Genomic DNA, 17,598 nt, shown 5'->3' on the forward strand with positions numbered 1-17,598 from the left:
CATTGAAATTAATGTCCTTTATAATAATTGATAACACATTTATAAACAACATGTAATTAAAGTATTCTGGCTTCAATGCTCAATTCACATCACGGCTCCATTTTGTAAGTGTGTTCTGTTCGGTTCCTCTGACTGAGATGCAAAAAAATGGAGTCAAATAGGTTTAGTGAAAAGTACACATGTTCACGAAGGCAATGCCTAATGGAGCTTTTTATTTGTCAAGTCATGGTTTCATCTACCCAAATACAAACTGGTTGATAAGTTTTGTTTCTCCATATTTATTGCCGTTGGAAAATCGTGTTGTTTTTCAGCAACCGTTTCTCAGTAACTCAAGAGGACCTTTGTACTCACTCCAGTAAATCTGGTCTGGTCTGGTTATTGAATGTGTTGGTTGTAGTAGTGGAGATTAACACCCACTGTGGTCAACACTGAGGCTTTGGTTATGCCATGTTGTGAAACTGGACAAACCTAAATCAGACTGCTTCATTTATTGCAATGTACACACAGAGAAAGAACAGGGTTAGCAGAGCTTGCGTTCGTTAGTGCATAGAATGGAAAATGTTTTAAAATGCTTTGCAATGGAACATGAAATGAAGTGTTACTTACTGGACGAGCCGCAGTAGTCCCTCCCTGTTCCAGTCAGTTTTTTCCCTGTTTGGTGCCCAATGAACATATCCCAGGCCTTTCCTCTTACTCTGTCCAAAGCTGAGTTCTCGCGGGAGGTTGTTTTGTTGTCTTTGACATGCAGAAGAAGGAGGGGAAGAGAAAGAAAGTTCTGGCTGAAAGAGAAATAACAGAGAAAGCAGGGGGCAGGCTCCTTCCTGAATAGAAAGCAACCTCAGTTCATCTTCCTTGGATATGAATAATTGCTTTAACTCTGTGGAAAAGTAGCGACTTTTGGTAGCAAACAAGGGAAAAAAACAAGCTTGGTTGCCAAAAACATTTCAGACTGTCTTGTCAGAATGAATTCTGATTGGCTGGGAGTAGACCCAGTAGTGGGATGGCGCAATACACTTCCCAACCTCTGGGTCTCTGTTCAACCAAACTCCATTCCCCCTGGATTTTTGGTTTGAGCCTACGAGTTGCAACTTTCCCTATGTTTTACCCTCTCTCTAACCCAATAGCCTTGGCAGTGAGAAATGTATGTACCTAGTTCACGTTCAATCTGGAGTAGGCAGGAATGCCACGGAAAAGTCCATAGACTGTGATAAGATACTGCTGGAAGCCTCCCAAGTTGTGAGAGAGAACGAGAGACAGAGAGTGAGAAAGAGTGGGCGCTACAGACACACACACACACACACACACACACACACACACACACACACACACACACACACACACACACACACACACACACACACACACACACACACACACTGATAAGAGGAGTTGCCTAGACCACTATGTTGGAGTGTGGATCACTTGGTGGCTGACCTGGTCCTCAAGAGACTAGATCCACTTCTGGACATTGCATTAACTCTGGTAAGTCATTTTTATCTCTCTTACTTTTCAAATATTTATAATAACAAAAATAATAATACAATTATTGTATAATAATATAGTTGTAATCTGTTATTACATTATTATAAGATATTGCAACATTGCATGCTAACCATTTCTGCAAGTAGTCATGGTTGTAGTCAATAGTAGAAACTTTTGAGCCAGTTGCTGTATGGGTTTGCAGTTTTCTAGCTTGCTGTATGGGTTTGCAGTTTTCTAGCTTGCTGTATGGGTTTGCAGTTTTCTAGCTTGCTGTATGGGTTTGCAGTTTTCTAGCTTGCTGTATGGGTTTGCAGTTTTCTGGCTTGCTGTATGGGTTTGCAGTTTTCTAGCTTGCTGTATGGGTTTGCAGTTTTCTAGCTTGCTGTATGGGTTTGCAGTTTTCTGGCTTGCACTATAAGAGCTTTGTGATTTACATCTGTAAATGAAAAGCGCTCTCCAAATGTAATTTATTATTATTATTATAGTTGTAACTGGCACTTGTGATGTTTTCAATTGTTCATAATGGGATATATGTTGCACTGTAGTTGTAGTGGATGCAGTTCCTTTTTCTGTTCTCTGGGCCTCTTAAAATCCCTTTACCATCTATCCATTATTATTTCTCTTAATTTCTCCATCCAGCCATCCAGCCATCCAGCCATCTTTCTCCAGTTGTCAGCCATGCTTTCCTTCGCCTCCCTCACCCTCCGTCTAGGGTCCACAGGATGCAGAGGAGGCAGGCGCAACCTGGCCACAATTGTCTCCGGCAACAAGACGTCTCAGTGAGTAGCCTATGACTCGGTGATACCACAGCATGTTGGAGTGAAGGTGCCTCATGGAGGTCATGGAGTTTGATACGGGGGAGTGCTGAATGTTATATTGTGTTTGTTCTTTCTTATTTATTTGACCTTTATTTAACTAGGCAAGTCAGTTAAGAACCAATTCTTATTTACAATGATGGTCGATGGGCATGGGATTCATTGCAAATGTTACCAATGTTTCAATGTGGTTGTTCGTTCTACGAGTGTGTTTATAATGCATTATATCAGCTTCATAGAAAGTGTAACTAATGTTACAATGTGGTTGTTCTTGTTCAACACAGGCTGGTGAGAGAAAGGTTGAAAGAGGACTTGGACCAGATGAGGGGCCAGTTCCCTGGCTTCCGGCCAGGTCTGGTAGTGTTGCAGGTGTGTCTTTTACCCTTTTCCCATTATCCTGCCAACCCAAACTGTGTCGTGTGCTTGCTTGGATATTTTCTCTTCACTTTGTCCTTTCCAGCACAATTCCAGCAACTGTGGTGGAGGCTTAATAATGAGGCCGGCTCAGTACAGCTCTTTTGCTTCAGTTTGGCTCAACTCTGCACCGTAGTGTGAAACTGCCCCTTTGTGTTTCCTTATTTCATTACCAGAGTGTGTTCTTTTGAGCTGTTTTTCTTTACTTAATTCTTATTCCTCTCTTCTAATTCCACACTTCTTCAGATGAGCTTTCGGTAAATGTGTTGATTGTTTTGCTCGCCTTATAACGGTAGGCTACTTTACGGTTGATTTTTTTTTCTAACTGTGAGGTTCTCCCCTCTGTAACCCTTCTAAGTCTTAAATAACCTTGCTCAAATATTCAGAGGCCCAATTCATTCAAAACAACAGAATATACAGTGAGTGTACAAAACCTTAGCAACACATTCCTAACATTGAGTTGCACCCACTTTTGCCCTCAGAACAGCCTCAATCCATCAGGGCATGGACTCTACAAGGAGTCGAAAGCGTTCCATAGGGATGCTGGCCCATGTTGACTCCAATGCTTCCCACGGTTACGTCAAGTTGGCTGGTTGTCCTTTGGGTGGTGGACCATTCTTGATATACATGAGAAACTGTTGAGTATAAAAAAAATGTAGCAGCGTTGCACTTCTTGACTCACTCACACCGGTGTGCCTGGCACCTACTACCATACCCTGTTCAAAGGCACTTCAATATTTTGTCTCGCCCATAAACAATCCATGTCTCAGTTGTCTCAAGGCTTACCAATCCTTCTTTAACCTGTCTCCTCCACTTCAAGCCTTTCTGCATTTCACAAGTGATCATGGCTTTCACTTGGATTCATCTGGTCAGTCTGTCATGGAAAGAGCAGGTGTTCCTAATGTTTTGTGCACTCAGTGAATAATTAAATGTTTTCAGTGTTCTTTTTTTGTTTCAAATTGTACACATTGTTTCGTTGAGTAACATGTATCCCAACACCACACGTAGATTGTTGTTTTCTATTTCTTTTGTATAACTTCTGTTTTATCAACTACAATGAATCATTTGCATTTAATTATACATTTAGTAATTCATTTAATCTCTACACTTATTCATCAGTTTTTGCTCAGCTTACTCTGTGGTAGGATCGCTGATATACAGACTTGGGGAACATGGTACTTGCTCTTTATTTGTTGTTGATGTGTAGCTGGAGAGCATTCGAGCTCCATGTTTAGCATTTGAAGCTGTGTAACTTGATAAAACAACATACATACAGTATATTCTAGTATTGTGTTGTTATTAAAATCCTATTTGGTGTCTATAGATGTGTTTAACTATACTTATTTTAACCGCATGCGGGAGCGTAATCATTGCCTGACACTAATTAGCATAACACAACGGACATAAATATCCCTAGAAAATATTCCTATTCATGAAAATCACAACTGAAATATATTGAGACACAGCTTAGCCTTTTGTTAATCACCCTGTCATCTCAGAGTTTCAAAATATGCTTTACAGCCAAAGCTAGACAAGCATTTGTGTAAGTTTATCGATAGCCTAGCATAGCATTATGCCTTGCTAGCAGCAGGCAATCTTTTCACAAATCAGAAAAGCAATCAAATTAAATCGTTTACCTTTGAACTTCGGATGTTTTCACTCACGAGACTCCCAGGTAGATGGCCAAAGTTCATTTTTCCCAAAATATTATTTTTGAAGGCGAAATAGCTCCGTTTGTTCTTCACGTTTGGCTGAGAAATCACCCGGAAATTGCAGGCACGAAAATGGCGAAAAATATTCAAAATTAGCTCCATAATATCGACAGAAACATGGCAAACGTTGTTTATAATCAATCCTCAAGGTGTTTTTCAAATATCTATTCGATAACATATCCGTCGGGACAATTTGTTTTCCAGTAGGACCGATTAGAGTAATGGTTACCTCTGTATTTTACGCGAGAGTCCCCCTGGGAGCCATCAGGTGAACACTTATGCAATGTGGCCGCCTACGGCTATTCTTCAACATAAATGCGTAAAACTACGTCACAATGCTGTAGACACCTTGGGGAATACGTAGAAAGCATAAGCTGGTTGATAGCACATTCACAGCTCAATAGGGACTCATTGGAACGCAGCCTTTTCAAAATATAAGGCACTTCCGGATTGGATTTTTCTCAGGCTTTCGCCTGCAACATCAGTTCTGTTATACTCACAGACAATATCTTTACAGTTTTGGAAACATTAGAGTGTTTTCTATCCAAAGCTGTCAATTATATGCATATTCTAGCATCTTATCCTGACAAAATATCCAATGAGTCCCTATTGAGCTGTGAATGTGCTATCAACCAGCTTATGCTTTCTACGTATTCCCCAAGGCGTCTACAGCATTGTGACGTAGGGAAGAACAGCTCAAAGAACATTTTTTCCCCAAAAATGAAAATACTCCCCCCTAGAGTCGCAACAGGTTTTAAGCAAACCAAGATTTGACCAACTGGGGACATTTTTGTCCCCACAAGGTCAAATAGTATTTCTAGGGGTTTAAGGGTTAAGGTTAGAATTAGTGTTAGGGTTAGGAGCTAAGGTTAGTTTTAGTATCTAGGTTTAGGGAAAATAGGATTTTGAATGGGACTGAATTGTGTGTCCGCACAAGGTTAGTTATACAGGACTGTGTGTGTGTTTCAGGTGGGTGACAGAGACGATTCTAACCTCTACATTAGCATGAAGCTAAAAGCCGCAGCTGAGGTAAGCACTGTGGCAGCAGAGCGTCGATAGTAACACATGCTAGCTATTTGATGTATACTTGCAGTGAGAATGCTAATCACTGCCACCATTTCTATAGATTGGAATCAATGCCAGCCATGTCAGACTGCCGAAGACTGCAACAGAGGATGAGGTAAGAAGTACAGCCACTACATCCATGTTATGTTTTGATTAAAGTTTGGACACACCTACTAATTCCAGGGTTTTTCTTTATTTTTACTCGTTTCTATATTGTGGAATTATAGTGAAGACATCACAACTATGAAATAACACAAATGGAATCATGTAGTAACCAAAAAAGCGTTTAAAAACAAAAACAAATCGACATATATTTTATATTTGAGATTCTTCAAAGTAGCCATGATGACAGCTGTCACTGTGGTAGTAGAGAGGAGTAGGCAGGAGGCAGCCGCAGGTTTAGTACTACTGAGTTTATTTTAACAACATAGATCAAAGCGGGAAGAAACCTAAATGCTGTTGTGAAAAAATACATCTTCAGAAACAAAAAGGCACAGGGTGAACCCAAAGTGCAAAATATAAAGCATTCAGGAAATAGTAGGAGAGATTCCTCTCAGGAAAACAAGTAACATTTGCAATGACTGACAAAGACAAATGGCAGAGGGAGTATGTATACAGTGATAGAGGGGGATTGGAACCAGGTGTGTGTAATGATGACGAGACAAATCCAGGGTTGATGAGTGAAAGGCGTTTTCCAGCAGTAGGTTCGCCAGCAGCTAGAAGGCCGGCGACACCGAATGCCTGAGTTGGACAGGAGGGGGAGCCAAAGCGAAGGCTGGTGTGACAACAGCTTTGCACACTATTGGCATTATCACAACCAGTTCATGAGGTAGTCACATGGAATGCATTTCAAATAACAGGTGAGCCCTATTAAAAGTTAATTTGTGGAATTTATTTCCTTCTTAATGCCTTTGGCTAATCCGTTGTGACAAAGTAGGGGTGGTATACAGAAGATAAACCTATTTGGTAAAAGACCATGTCCATATTATGGGAAGAACAGCTCAATTAAGCAAGGAGAAATGACAGTACATCATTACTTTAAGACATGAAGGTCAGTCAATGCGGAAAATTTCAAGACCTTTGAAGGTTTCTTGAAGTGCAGATGCAAAAACCATCAGGCGCTATGATGAAACTGGCTCTCATGAGGACCGCCACAGGAAAGGAAGACCCAGAGTTAACTCGGCTGCAGAGGATAAGTTCATCAGAGTTACCAGCATCAGAAATTTCAGCCCAAATAATTGAATCAGGCCTTCATGGTCAAATAACTGCAAAGAAAACACTAGTAGGACACCAATAATAAGAAGAGACTTGCTTGGGCCAATACACATGAGCAGTGGACATTAGAAATCTGTCCTTTGGTCTGATGAGTGCAAATGTGAGATCTTTGGGTCCAACCGTCGTTTCTTTGAGATTTGCAGAGTAGGTGAACGGATAATCTCTTCGGAAAAGCTGACCATGTTGATCCCTGCCTACACACAGAAACTAAAACAAGAAGCTCCCTCGCTGAGGTCTGTTCAACGCTGGTCCGACCAATCTGATTCCACACTCCAAGACTGCTTCCATCACGTGGACTGGGATATGTTCCGCATTGCTTCAGACAACAACATTGACGAATACGCTGATTCGGTGAGCGAGTTCAATAGAACGTGCGTTGAAGATGTCGTTCCCATATCAACGATTAAAACATTCCCAAACCAGAAACCGTGGATTGATGGCAGTAATCGTGTGAAACTGAAAGCCCGAACCACTGCTTTTAATCAGGGCAAGGTGACCGGAAACATGACCGAATACAAACAGTGTAACTATTCCCTCCGCAAGGCAATCAAACAAGCTTAGCATCAGTATAGAGACAAAGTAGAATCTCAATTCAACGGCTCAGACACAAGAGGTATGTGGCAGGGTCGACAGTCAATCACGGATTACAAAAAGAAAACCAGCCCAGTCACGGACCAGGATGTCTTGCTCCCAGGCAGACTAAATAACTTTTTTGCCCGCTTTGAGGACAATACAGTGCCACTGACACCGCCCGCAACTAAAACATGCAGACTCTCCTTCACTGCAGCCGACGTGAGGAAAACATTTAAACGTGTCAACCCTCGCAAGGCTGCAGGCCCAGACGGCATCCCCAGCCGCACCCTCAGAGCATGCGCAGACTAGCTGGCTGGTGTGTTTACGGACATATTCAATCAATCCCTATCCCAGTCTGTTGTTCCCACATGCTTCAAGAGGGCCACCATTGTTCCTGTTCCCAAGAAAGCTAAGGTAACTGAGCTTCCGTCATCATGAAGTGCTTTGAGAGACTAGTCAAGGACCATATCACCTCCACCCTACCTGACACCCTAGACCCACTCCAATTTGCTTACCGCCCAAATAGGTCCACAGACGATGCAATCTCAACCACACTGCACACTGCCCTAACCCATCTGGACAAGAGGAATACCTATGTGAGAATGCTGTTCATCGACTACAGCTCAGCATTTAACACCATAGTACCCTCCAAGCTCGTCATCAAGCTCGAGACCCTGGGTCTTGACCCCGCCCTGTGCAACTGGGTACTGGACTTCCTGACGGGCCGCCCCCAGGTGGTGAGGGTAGGCAACAACATTTCCACCCCGCTGATCCTCAACACTGGGGCCCCACAAGGGTGCGTTCTGAGCCCTCTCCTGTACTCCCTGTTCACCCACGACTGCGTGGCCACGCACGCCTCCAACTCAATCATTAAGTTTGCGGACGACACAACAGTGGTAGGCTTGATTACCAACAATGGCGAGACGGCCTCAGGGAGGAGGTGAGGGCCCTCGGAGTGTGGTGTCAGGAACATAACCTCACACTCAACATCAACAAAACTAAGGAGATGATTGTGGACTTCAGGAAACAGCAGAGGGAACACCCCCCTATCCACATCGATGGAACAGTAGTGGAGAGGGTAGTAAGTTTTAAGTTCCTCGGCGTACACATCACAGACAAACTGAATTGGTCCACCCACACAGACAGCATCGTGAAGAAGGCCAGCAGCGAAATTCGGCTTGTCACCTAAAGCACTCACAAACTTCTACAGATGCACAATCGAGAGCATCCTGACAGGCTGTATCACCGCCTGGTACGGAGTGAAGGAAAAGCAGGAAAGGTGCTCAGCATATGTGGGAACTCCTTCAAGACTCTTGGAAAAGCATTCCAGTTGAAGCTGGTTGAAAGAATGCCAAGAGTGTACAAAGCTGTTATCAAGGCAAAGGGTGGCTCCTTTGAAAAATCTCAAATATAAACTATATTTTGATTTGTTTAACACTCTTTTGGTTACTAGAAAATTGTTGTTAGTTGTAGAAAATAGTCAAAATAAAGAAAAACCCTTGAATGAGTAGGTGTGCCAAACGTTTGACTGGTATTGTACATGCCCCTATACGGCCAGAGTAGTGTGTGTATTTCAACCTACTTGGAACACACTGGTTGAATCAATGTTGTTTCTACATAATTTCAATGAAGATACGTTGAACCAACGTGGAATAGACGTTGAATTGATGTTTGTGACCAGTGGGAAGAGCCTGAACAAGGAGCATCTAAAATATAACATAGATATGGATACAACATTTGGCACATTTGCGTAAGAGGGGCATTGAATCCTCTACCTAAGCAAAAAAAAAATACAGGCCTTGAAAAGCATTTGAAATATAAAAAAAATCAAGCAAGTTTGATATTATGATTACTCCTCAGATATTAACTTTTAAACAAGTTTGATATTATTTTAATAATAGGGCTATGTTGTTATTCTGTACTAGCACCTCTTCACCAATCCCTGACCACCACTCTAAAACCTTGGCCTGCACAGGTCCTCCGTAGAATTGTAGAGGTCAATGAGAACCTAGAGGTCCACGGCCTCATTGTCCAGCTGCCACTGGATTCTATCAACCCCATGGACACAGAGAAGGTGACTAATGCCGTGGCCCCAGAAAAGGATGTGGATGGGTAAGTGACAACTCTCACAGGGAGCCTGCATGTGTTACCAGGGGTTGGAAACTAAATCATTTTCCAGTTGTTTTGTTCTGAACAAAACCATTATTATTTTTTCCCGTTTCGACAAGCAAAATAAGGTTCTGAACAAGTTCGAACTCCCCAAAAAAGTACCGGTTCATGTAGTTCCTTTCTGTCCTTTTTAAACCTCTGAAAGCCTTCTCTTTTCTTTACATTTAGCTCAACATTAAATTACTTCACCAACCATGCAGTGTGATATGGAGCAGAGAAGCTATAGCTCAGTGAGTTGTTTACACGCATGATGGAAAGACAAGTGTCAGGCGCAAGATGCAGCTGAGATTTTGCGGGTGGGGAAAGAACGAGAGGGTGGACGAGAAGGCTTTGCTTGAAGCACTGGGCATCTTGTGATGACATGCATTATCTGAATTAGGCCAACATAATTATACCTATGGCTTTTATGGAGGAACTTTGAATGTATTTTAACTTCAGAGTTGGCTTAATGTTGGACCAGAGAAGCTAGCTAGCTAACAAGCGTGTGTGTGCAGAGCGGCACCAAAATTAAAAACCCTTCTTACCTTTTTGTAGATAATGGATCTAATGTGACATGTGATAATATAGTATATAGATAGTATCCCTGACTAGCACTGGAAAGGTTCATCCATTGTTCTCTAATTAAAAAATCACGCTCCGGATCTTCTGTTTGTAACATCAGTAGGCTACTGCTGTGTTTCGGAGGGGGATGGGTAGGTAGCCTACACTCACACATATTAGCAAGATTTTCAGCTGGCAGGCAGATGATGGAATAAGTTTCTGATTGACAAAAAGGGAGGACTTTGCATAGGTGCTTTGTTGCATTTTTTTTGTGGAAAATGCCTGGATAAAATACTTTATTAACCGGTTCACATGCTTTTAAAATAACAGTTATGTTCCAGAACAGTGTAGATCACTTTCGTACCGGGTTCTGGTCCTGTTTGTTGATGCCTTTCTTTTCCAGTTTTCAGTTCTGTTCCCTGAACCGGTTCCAACCCCTGTATGTTACTATTGATATGAACATCGAAACATACTATTACTATTGTTTGTACTGTGAGTAGTAGGCCTACTGTTACTTCTGTTGCTACTGTTACTATTAGCTTACAGGTCACACCTTTCACAATAAGCTCATAGTGGCAGTGAGGAGCTGTTTGTCACCAGGGTTTTTAAGTAATCAATCGTTTACTTTTTTACCCTTAAGAAATACTATTTTTTAAATTTTTTTATTTCACCTTTATTTAACCAGGTAGGCTAGTTGAGAACAGGTTCTCATTTGCAACTGCGACCTGGCCAAGATAAAGCATAGCAGTGTGAACAGACAACACAGAGTTACACATGGAGTAAACAATTAACAAGTCAATAACACAGTAGAAAAAAAGGGGAGTCTATATACAATGTGTGCAAAAGGCATGAGGAGGTAGGCGAATAATTACAATTTTGCAGATTAACACTGGAGTGATAAAGGATCAGATGGTCATGTACCGGTAGAGATATTGGTGTGCAAAAGAGCAGAAAAGTAAATAAATAAAAACAGTGCGGGGATGAGGTAGGTGAAAATGGGTGGTCTATTTACCAATAGACTATGTACAGCTGCAGCGATCGGTTAGCTGCTCAGATAGCTGATGTTTGAAGTTGGTGAGGGAGATAAAAGTCTCCAACTTCAGCGATTTTTGCAATTCGTTCCAGTCACAGGCAGCAGAGTACTGGAACGAAAGGCGGCCAAATGAGGTGTTGGCTTTAGGGACTTAGATATTAACACGGTGTATAGTTATTTATATTTGAGGGACAAACCTAATTTGAGGAAAAGAGAGTCATACTGCACTTGCAATCCAGCAGCCTATTAGCACAATGGACGCTGTTGACCTGTCTTGAGAGTAACATGACCTGCTGAAATCAGTCACTATTTAGTTTAATTGTTTTTCAGTTTCTGAGCAAATGATAAGTCTGTCATCTGTAAATATTGTAAACATATAAAATATATGTTTATTGGTCATAATGCTGACAAGGTAAAAATCTGTCGTTCTGCCCCTGAACAAGGCAGTTAACCCACTGTTCCTAGGCCGTCATTGTAAGAAAGAATGTGTTCTTAACTGACTTGCCTAGATAAATAAAGGTTAAATATATTTTTTTAATAAAATAATAATAAGCGTTTCCCCACCCAACACACAAACACCACCACTACCACCACTACGACCCCCCCCCCCAAAAAAAACAACAACTCCCAAACACATAAAAAAACAAATACTTTCACACACACCACAACCACTCCCTGAGGCTCCGGACTCTTCCAGTTCCATCTGACTCCCTTTGGTCTGGTTTCAGCCACCATGATTTGTGCTGTCTTGCCAACTTCTATGATCATGGCCATTTGGGCATAATTGCACTATAAAGGGAATTTGGTGCCATTCAGGACGCAGACCTCCTAAGGGCAAATAGTGTAGTATCTTTTTTTTGTGTGTACACAGCCGTTTGATTCAAGCACTGGTGTGGAACTAGAGCAAATATATTGAGGGTACGTGATCGAGCAAGCGCATCAGTAAGATTTGTTGGAGGCGACAGAGTGGACTCTTTGAAGGGGTTTGAATAGTGTTTAGGCAGACTTGTACAAGTCATTTCTCACACTGTGGGAGAGCTTGGAAATTAAGCTGGTCCAATTTAGACAAGCTGGTCCAATTTAGACAAGCTGGTCCAATTTAGACAAGCTGGTCCAATTTAGGCAAGTGATGAGTACAATTGATTCCTTGTCCACATCTTAGGGCAGTAGTGATTTGTTCTGCAGGTCGTATAAACTATGACACAAGTCAGAGGAGGCCCCAATATCAATCCATGTCCCCAAAATACCTTCCGTCGATTGGAAGTTTAGAACATTTCCGGAAGCTCTCAGTTTATGGAAGTGTGTGTGTCTGGCACAGTCGGCATTGTTTGTTTGATTGTGTGTGTGTGTTTTATAGAGAGATAGAGAGAGTGAGAGTGTGGGGTGGGGGACCTATTCCTTAGCATCCATTGCATGTGAAATGTGATGCTATAGATTTGTATGTGTGTGTGTGTTCTCAGGCTGACCAGTATCAACGCGGGGAAGCTCTCTCGGGGGGACCTGGGGGACTGTTTCATCCCCTGTACTCCTAAAGGCTGCATGAAGCTCATTAGCCAGACAGGTGAGGGTCACACACCTCTTATTGTTGCCATGGAGATTATTGTATAGTAGCCGAACGATACACAAACACTTCCCTTGAAACGCACATAAGCACGAAACTGGATACTTAAAGGCAGTTTTCCTTGTTTAGGATGCTTGTCAGGGTCTTAATTGGGTTTGTGCTTTACTGATAAATATATCATAATGTATGACCGGACCTGACAATATTTACATTATATAACATTATACAATAAAAATGTACGTAATAATTTAAAAAATCATTACTTGAAAATTGACAAGTATGTGTATGTGTGAGAATGAAATGGAGCAATGTGTAATGGTCCCCAATTGTGTCTGCACGTATAGGCACGTCAGTGGCAGGGAAGAACGCTGTGGTGATTGGCCGTAGCAAGATTGTGGGAGCGCCCATGCATGACCTGCTTCTTTGGAGCCATGCCACCGTGACCACCTGTCATTCCAAAACAACTGACCTGGCTGCACAAGTAACACCATCTAACCTGACCCCAGATCTGTGTGCTCTGTCTTGCCAACTGCATTGCTGTCATTTGGTGCGACAGTGATAGAAATAAACAGACGGCAGAACAGCACAAACATATCTGGACTCAGGCTAGCATCCCATCCCCTTCTTGAACTTTCTGCGTCCTATAATCACTTAGTTGAAAGTTCACGTCCTTCCTCTCACTGATTTTTTTTTACTGCATCTGTTGAAGCATGAAATGGACCCCTCTTGTAATCGTCACCTCCTCTTGAATCCTTGAGCACCATTTAGTGCACTTTATTTTTTAATAGATTCAAAATAGTCATTCAAAAAGTTGCGTTCATCAGCTAACTCCACAGATGCGCTCAGTTATGTTCTATTTGGATAAGCATCCTTTATTTAGATGTAATGTGTGTAGAAATATATATACCGAACAAAAATATAAAAGCAACGTGCAACAATTTCAAAGATTTTACTGAGTCACAGTTCATAGAAGGAAACCAGTCAATTGAAATAAATAAATTAGGCCCTAATTTATGGATTTCAAGACTGGGCAATGGGCGCAGCCATTGGTGGGCCTGGGAGGGCATAGGCCCACCCACTTTGAAGCCAGGCCCAGCCAATCCGTATGAGTTTTTCCACTCAAAAGGGCTACAGACAGAAATACTCCTCAGCACCAGAGAAATATGTTTTTGTGCATATGGAACATTTATGGAATATTTTACTTCAGCTCATGAAACATGGAACCAACACTTGTTGTGTTTATATTTTTGTTCAGTATGTACACAACCGTTCAAAAGATTGGGGTCACATAGAAATTACCTTGTTTTTGTCCATTAAAATAACATCAAATTGATCAGAAATACAGTGTAGACATTGTTAATGTTGTAAATTACTATTGTACCTGGAAACGGCACATTTTTTTATGGAATATCTACATAGGCGTACAGAGTCTCAACGTCAACAGTGAAGGGGCGACTCCAGGATGCTGGCCTTCGAGACAGAGTTCTTAATCTTTTATTTTTGGCCAGTCTGAGATATGGCTTTTTCTTTGCAACTCTGCCTAGAAGGCCAGCATCCTGGAGTTGCCTCTTGACTGTTGACGTCGATACTGGTGTTTTGCGGGTAGTATTTAATGAAGCTGCCAGCTGAGGACTTGTGAGGTGTCTGTTTCTCAAGCTAGACACTAATGTACTTGTCCTCTTGCTCAGTTGTGCATCGGGGCCTCCCACTCCTCTTTCTATTCTGGTTAGAGACAGTTGGTGCTGTTATGTGAAGGGAGAAGTACACAGCGTTGTACGAGATCTTCCGTTGCTTGTAAATTTCTCACATGGAATAGCCTTCATTTCTCAGAACAAGAATAGACTGACGTCTATTTTGAGCCTGTAATCGAACCCACAAATACTGATGCTCCAGATACTCAACTAGTCAAAAGAAGGCCAGTTTTATTGCTTCTTTCATCAAAACAACAGTTTTCAGCTGTGCTAACATAATTGCAAAAGGGTTTTCTAATGACCAATTAGCCTTTCAAAATGCTAAACTTGGATTATCTAACAGAACGTGCCATTGGAACACAGGAGTGATGGTTGCTGATAATGGGCCTCTGTACGCTAGATATTCCATTAAAAAATCAGCCATTTCCTGCTACAATCATCATTTACAACATTAACAATGTCTACACTGTATTTCTGATCAATTTGCTTTTCTTTGAAAAACAAGGACATTTTTAAGTATATATATACATACGTATTCAGATCCCTATTTTCTTTTACATTACAGCCTTATTCTAAAATGGATTAAATTAGAATTTTCCCTCATCAATCTACACACAATACCCTATAATGACAAAGCAAAAACAGGTATTTAGAAATAGCAAATGTATTAAAATTAAAAACAGAAATACCTTATTTACATAAGAGCTCAGGTGCATCCTGTTTCCATTGATCATCACTGAGATGTTTCTACAACTTGGAGTCCAACTGTGGTAAATTCAGTTGATTGGACGTGATTTGGAAAGGCACACACCTGTCTATATAAGGTCCCACAGTTGACAGTGCATGTCAGAGCAAAAACCAAGCCATGAGTTCAAAGGAATTGTCCATAGAGCTCTGAGGCAGTACAAAGTGACAGTCAGGAGTAGGCTACTGTACAACGAGTATAACATTTCCACACCCTAATTGTAGTCTAACCAATGCCCCAATGGAGATAGTGAAAGTAAAAATCTCTTGATTTATCAAGACCAGTCCCCATGCTGGTCTCAGAGCAGTGCAAAACGGTGCTAAAATAGTTGTAGACTATTGCTTCAAATCGTGTTCCTTCTCACTTCAATATGCTCTTTAAATAAATAAGACAGACACCACATTACTCAACACTAGTGAGACTCATGTCTAGGCCACCAGTATATCAAAAATATATTTTTTTCAATGACGTGACTCCAACAATAATTACATTTAGAGGATTGGAGTATTCTAAATTAATATCTAAGGGGCTTTTATATCATTCTAAATGAATTAATAATAATCAATTTGTTTTAAAAAAACTACATTTTGGAAATTATTTCATTTTCAAATAACTTCGAGTGAGCGAGAAAAAGGCCATTCTTGAACATGGGGTGAGACATTCTTACCAATTTGTAAATAAAGCCAGTTTGTTATTTAGAATGATTTCTTTATGTTTTTAGAGGGAGAAAAACCAACAAAAGGCCTCATGGGTCTCCCATTCGCGTCTGACATCGAATTAGCATCTGTAGCAACGCAGTTTGCACTGAGATGCAGTGTCTGATACAGCTGCGACACTCAGGAGGCCCCGTCCACTAAGTTTTTAACGCTGATCTTGGATTTATAGGATTTGAAGCACAAAGTATCAAACTACAGAAAGGTGTTGCGTATATTGTCCTGCTAACAGCCCATAAGGGGCTATTATAATACTGTACATGGTGTCCAGGTCAGGACAACCAGAACGTTTCTTTATTAAAGACTAACAGTTAGAATGTTGATACTTATTTACTTTGATCCAAAGCCATGAATGAGTGAGTCACTCAGCTTTATGTAGGTGCCGAGGCTATATGACTGAGTCACTCAGCTTTATGTAGGTGCCGAGGCTATATGACTGAGTCACTCAGCTTTATGTAGGTGCCGAGGCTATATGACTGAGTCACTCAGCTTTATGTAGGTGACGAGGCTATATGACTGAGTCACTCAGCTTTATGTAGGTGCCGAGGCTATATGACTGAGTCACTCAGCTTTATGTAGGTGCCGAGGCTTTATGTATGACTGAGTCACTCAGCTTTATGTAGGTGCCGGGCTATATGACTGAGTCACTCAGCTTTATGTAGGTGCCGAGGCTATATGACTGAGTCACTCAGTTTTATGTAGGTGACGAGGCTATATGACTGAGTCACTCAGCTTTATGTAGGTGCCGAGGCTATATGACTGAGTCACTCAGCTTTATGTAGGTGACTATATGACTGAGGCTATATGAGGCTGAGTCACTCAGCTTTATGTAGGTGACGAGGCTATATGACTGAGTCACTCAGCTTGATGTAGGTGCTGAGTCACTCAGCTTTATGTAGTGCCGAGGCTATATGACTGAGTCACTCAGCTTTATGTAGGTGCGAGGCTATATGACTGAGGCTATTTGACTCAGCTGAGTCACTCAGCTTTATGTAGGTGCCGAGGCTATATGAGACTGTGCCATCAACTTGATTATTTAGTACTTTATATCAGGCTTATATTCAGTCAAGTGAGTCATATATCTTAAGTCAATATCATGGAATATACTCCAACATTTTAGTTTATCTTAGAATAAAAACCTTAGTGCTATTTATTGCCATCAACTTGATTTTTAGTATTATATCACTTAAACAACAGTTTCATCATGGAATGTACTCCAACATTTTAGTTTATCTTGAATAAAAAATGTAGGTTTTTAGTAATACTTAAACAACAGTTTCAGTAAGTAATACCGACGAGTAGAAATAAACAGGGTGTGCGCGTACAGGACAGAGGAATAGCAATTCTTACACTATTGTTCTAAATTCAATCACCTTCTTCATCCTCATCATTCAATTTTGAAGTTGTGCACAATTATCAGTTTCTACTTGGCTTATATCTACTTGGCTTATACATTGGGACCCAAAATCATAAATCAGTGCTCTAACTCCCCCTTGTGCTGGTCTGGAGAAATGAAGCAGTGATGCAGGGTACTGTACTAAACCACAAATTAACTCTAAGTCCAGCAGTATAATCACAACACTTTTCATTGAGCAACCATTGTAGTCAGGAGAGGGAAAAATGAACTGAGCAAAGTACAGAGAGATCCTTTATGAAAACCTGCTCCAGAGCGCTCAGGACCTCAGACTAGGGTGAAGGTTCACCTTGCAACAGGACAACGACCCTAAACACACAGCCGAGACAACGCAGGAGTGGCTTCGAGATAAGTCTCTGAATGTCCTTGAGTGGCCCAGCCAGAGCCCGATCGAAC

The 17,598-nt window shown here is 41.3% G+C and overlaps 1 protein-coding gene across 3 annotated transcripts in view; it reads left to right on the forward strand.

Moving 5' to 3' along the window:
- The first annotated feature begins 981 nt into the window (after positions 1–981).
- LOC118386744 (C-1-tetrahydrofolate synthase, cytoplasmic-like) overlaps positions 982–17,598 on the forward strand; it is a 50,923-nt gene continuing 34,306 nt past the window's right edge. The window contains exons 1-8 of one of the 3 annotated variants that reach the window (XM_035774514.2): positions 982–1,482; positions 2,122–2,261; positions 2,582–2,666; positions 5,393–5,452; positions 5,550–5,603; positions 9,312–9,448; positions 12,539–12,639; positions 12,984–13,120. In XM_035774514.2, the coding sequence (XP_035630407.1) occupies positions 2,161–2,261; positions 2,582–2,666; positions 5,393–5,452; positions 5,550–5,603; positions 9,312–9,448; positions 12,539–12,639; positions 12,984–13,120 (675 nt within the window). In that variant the 5' untranslated portion in view covers positions 982–1,482; positions 2,122–2,160. Of the gene's footprint in view, positions 1,483–2,095; positions 2,262–2,581; positions 2,667–5,392; positions 5,453–5,549; positions 5,604–9,311; positions 9,449–12,538; positions 12,640–12,983; positions 13,121–17,598 lie in introns of those variants that run through there. The other 2 variants (XM_035774515.2, XM_052523414.1) reach the window with 2 other exon arrangements.

This window comes from Oncorhynchus keta, chromosome 8 (assembly GCF_023373465.1).
Source record: "Oncorhynchus keta strain PuntledgeMale-10-30-2019 chromosome 8, Oket_V2, whole genome shotgun sequence".
Lineage (NCBI taxonomy): Eukaryota > Metazoa > Chordata > Actinopteri > Salmoniformes > Salmonidae > Oncorhynchus > Oncorhynchus keta.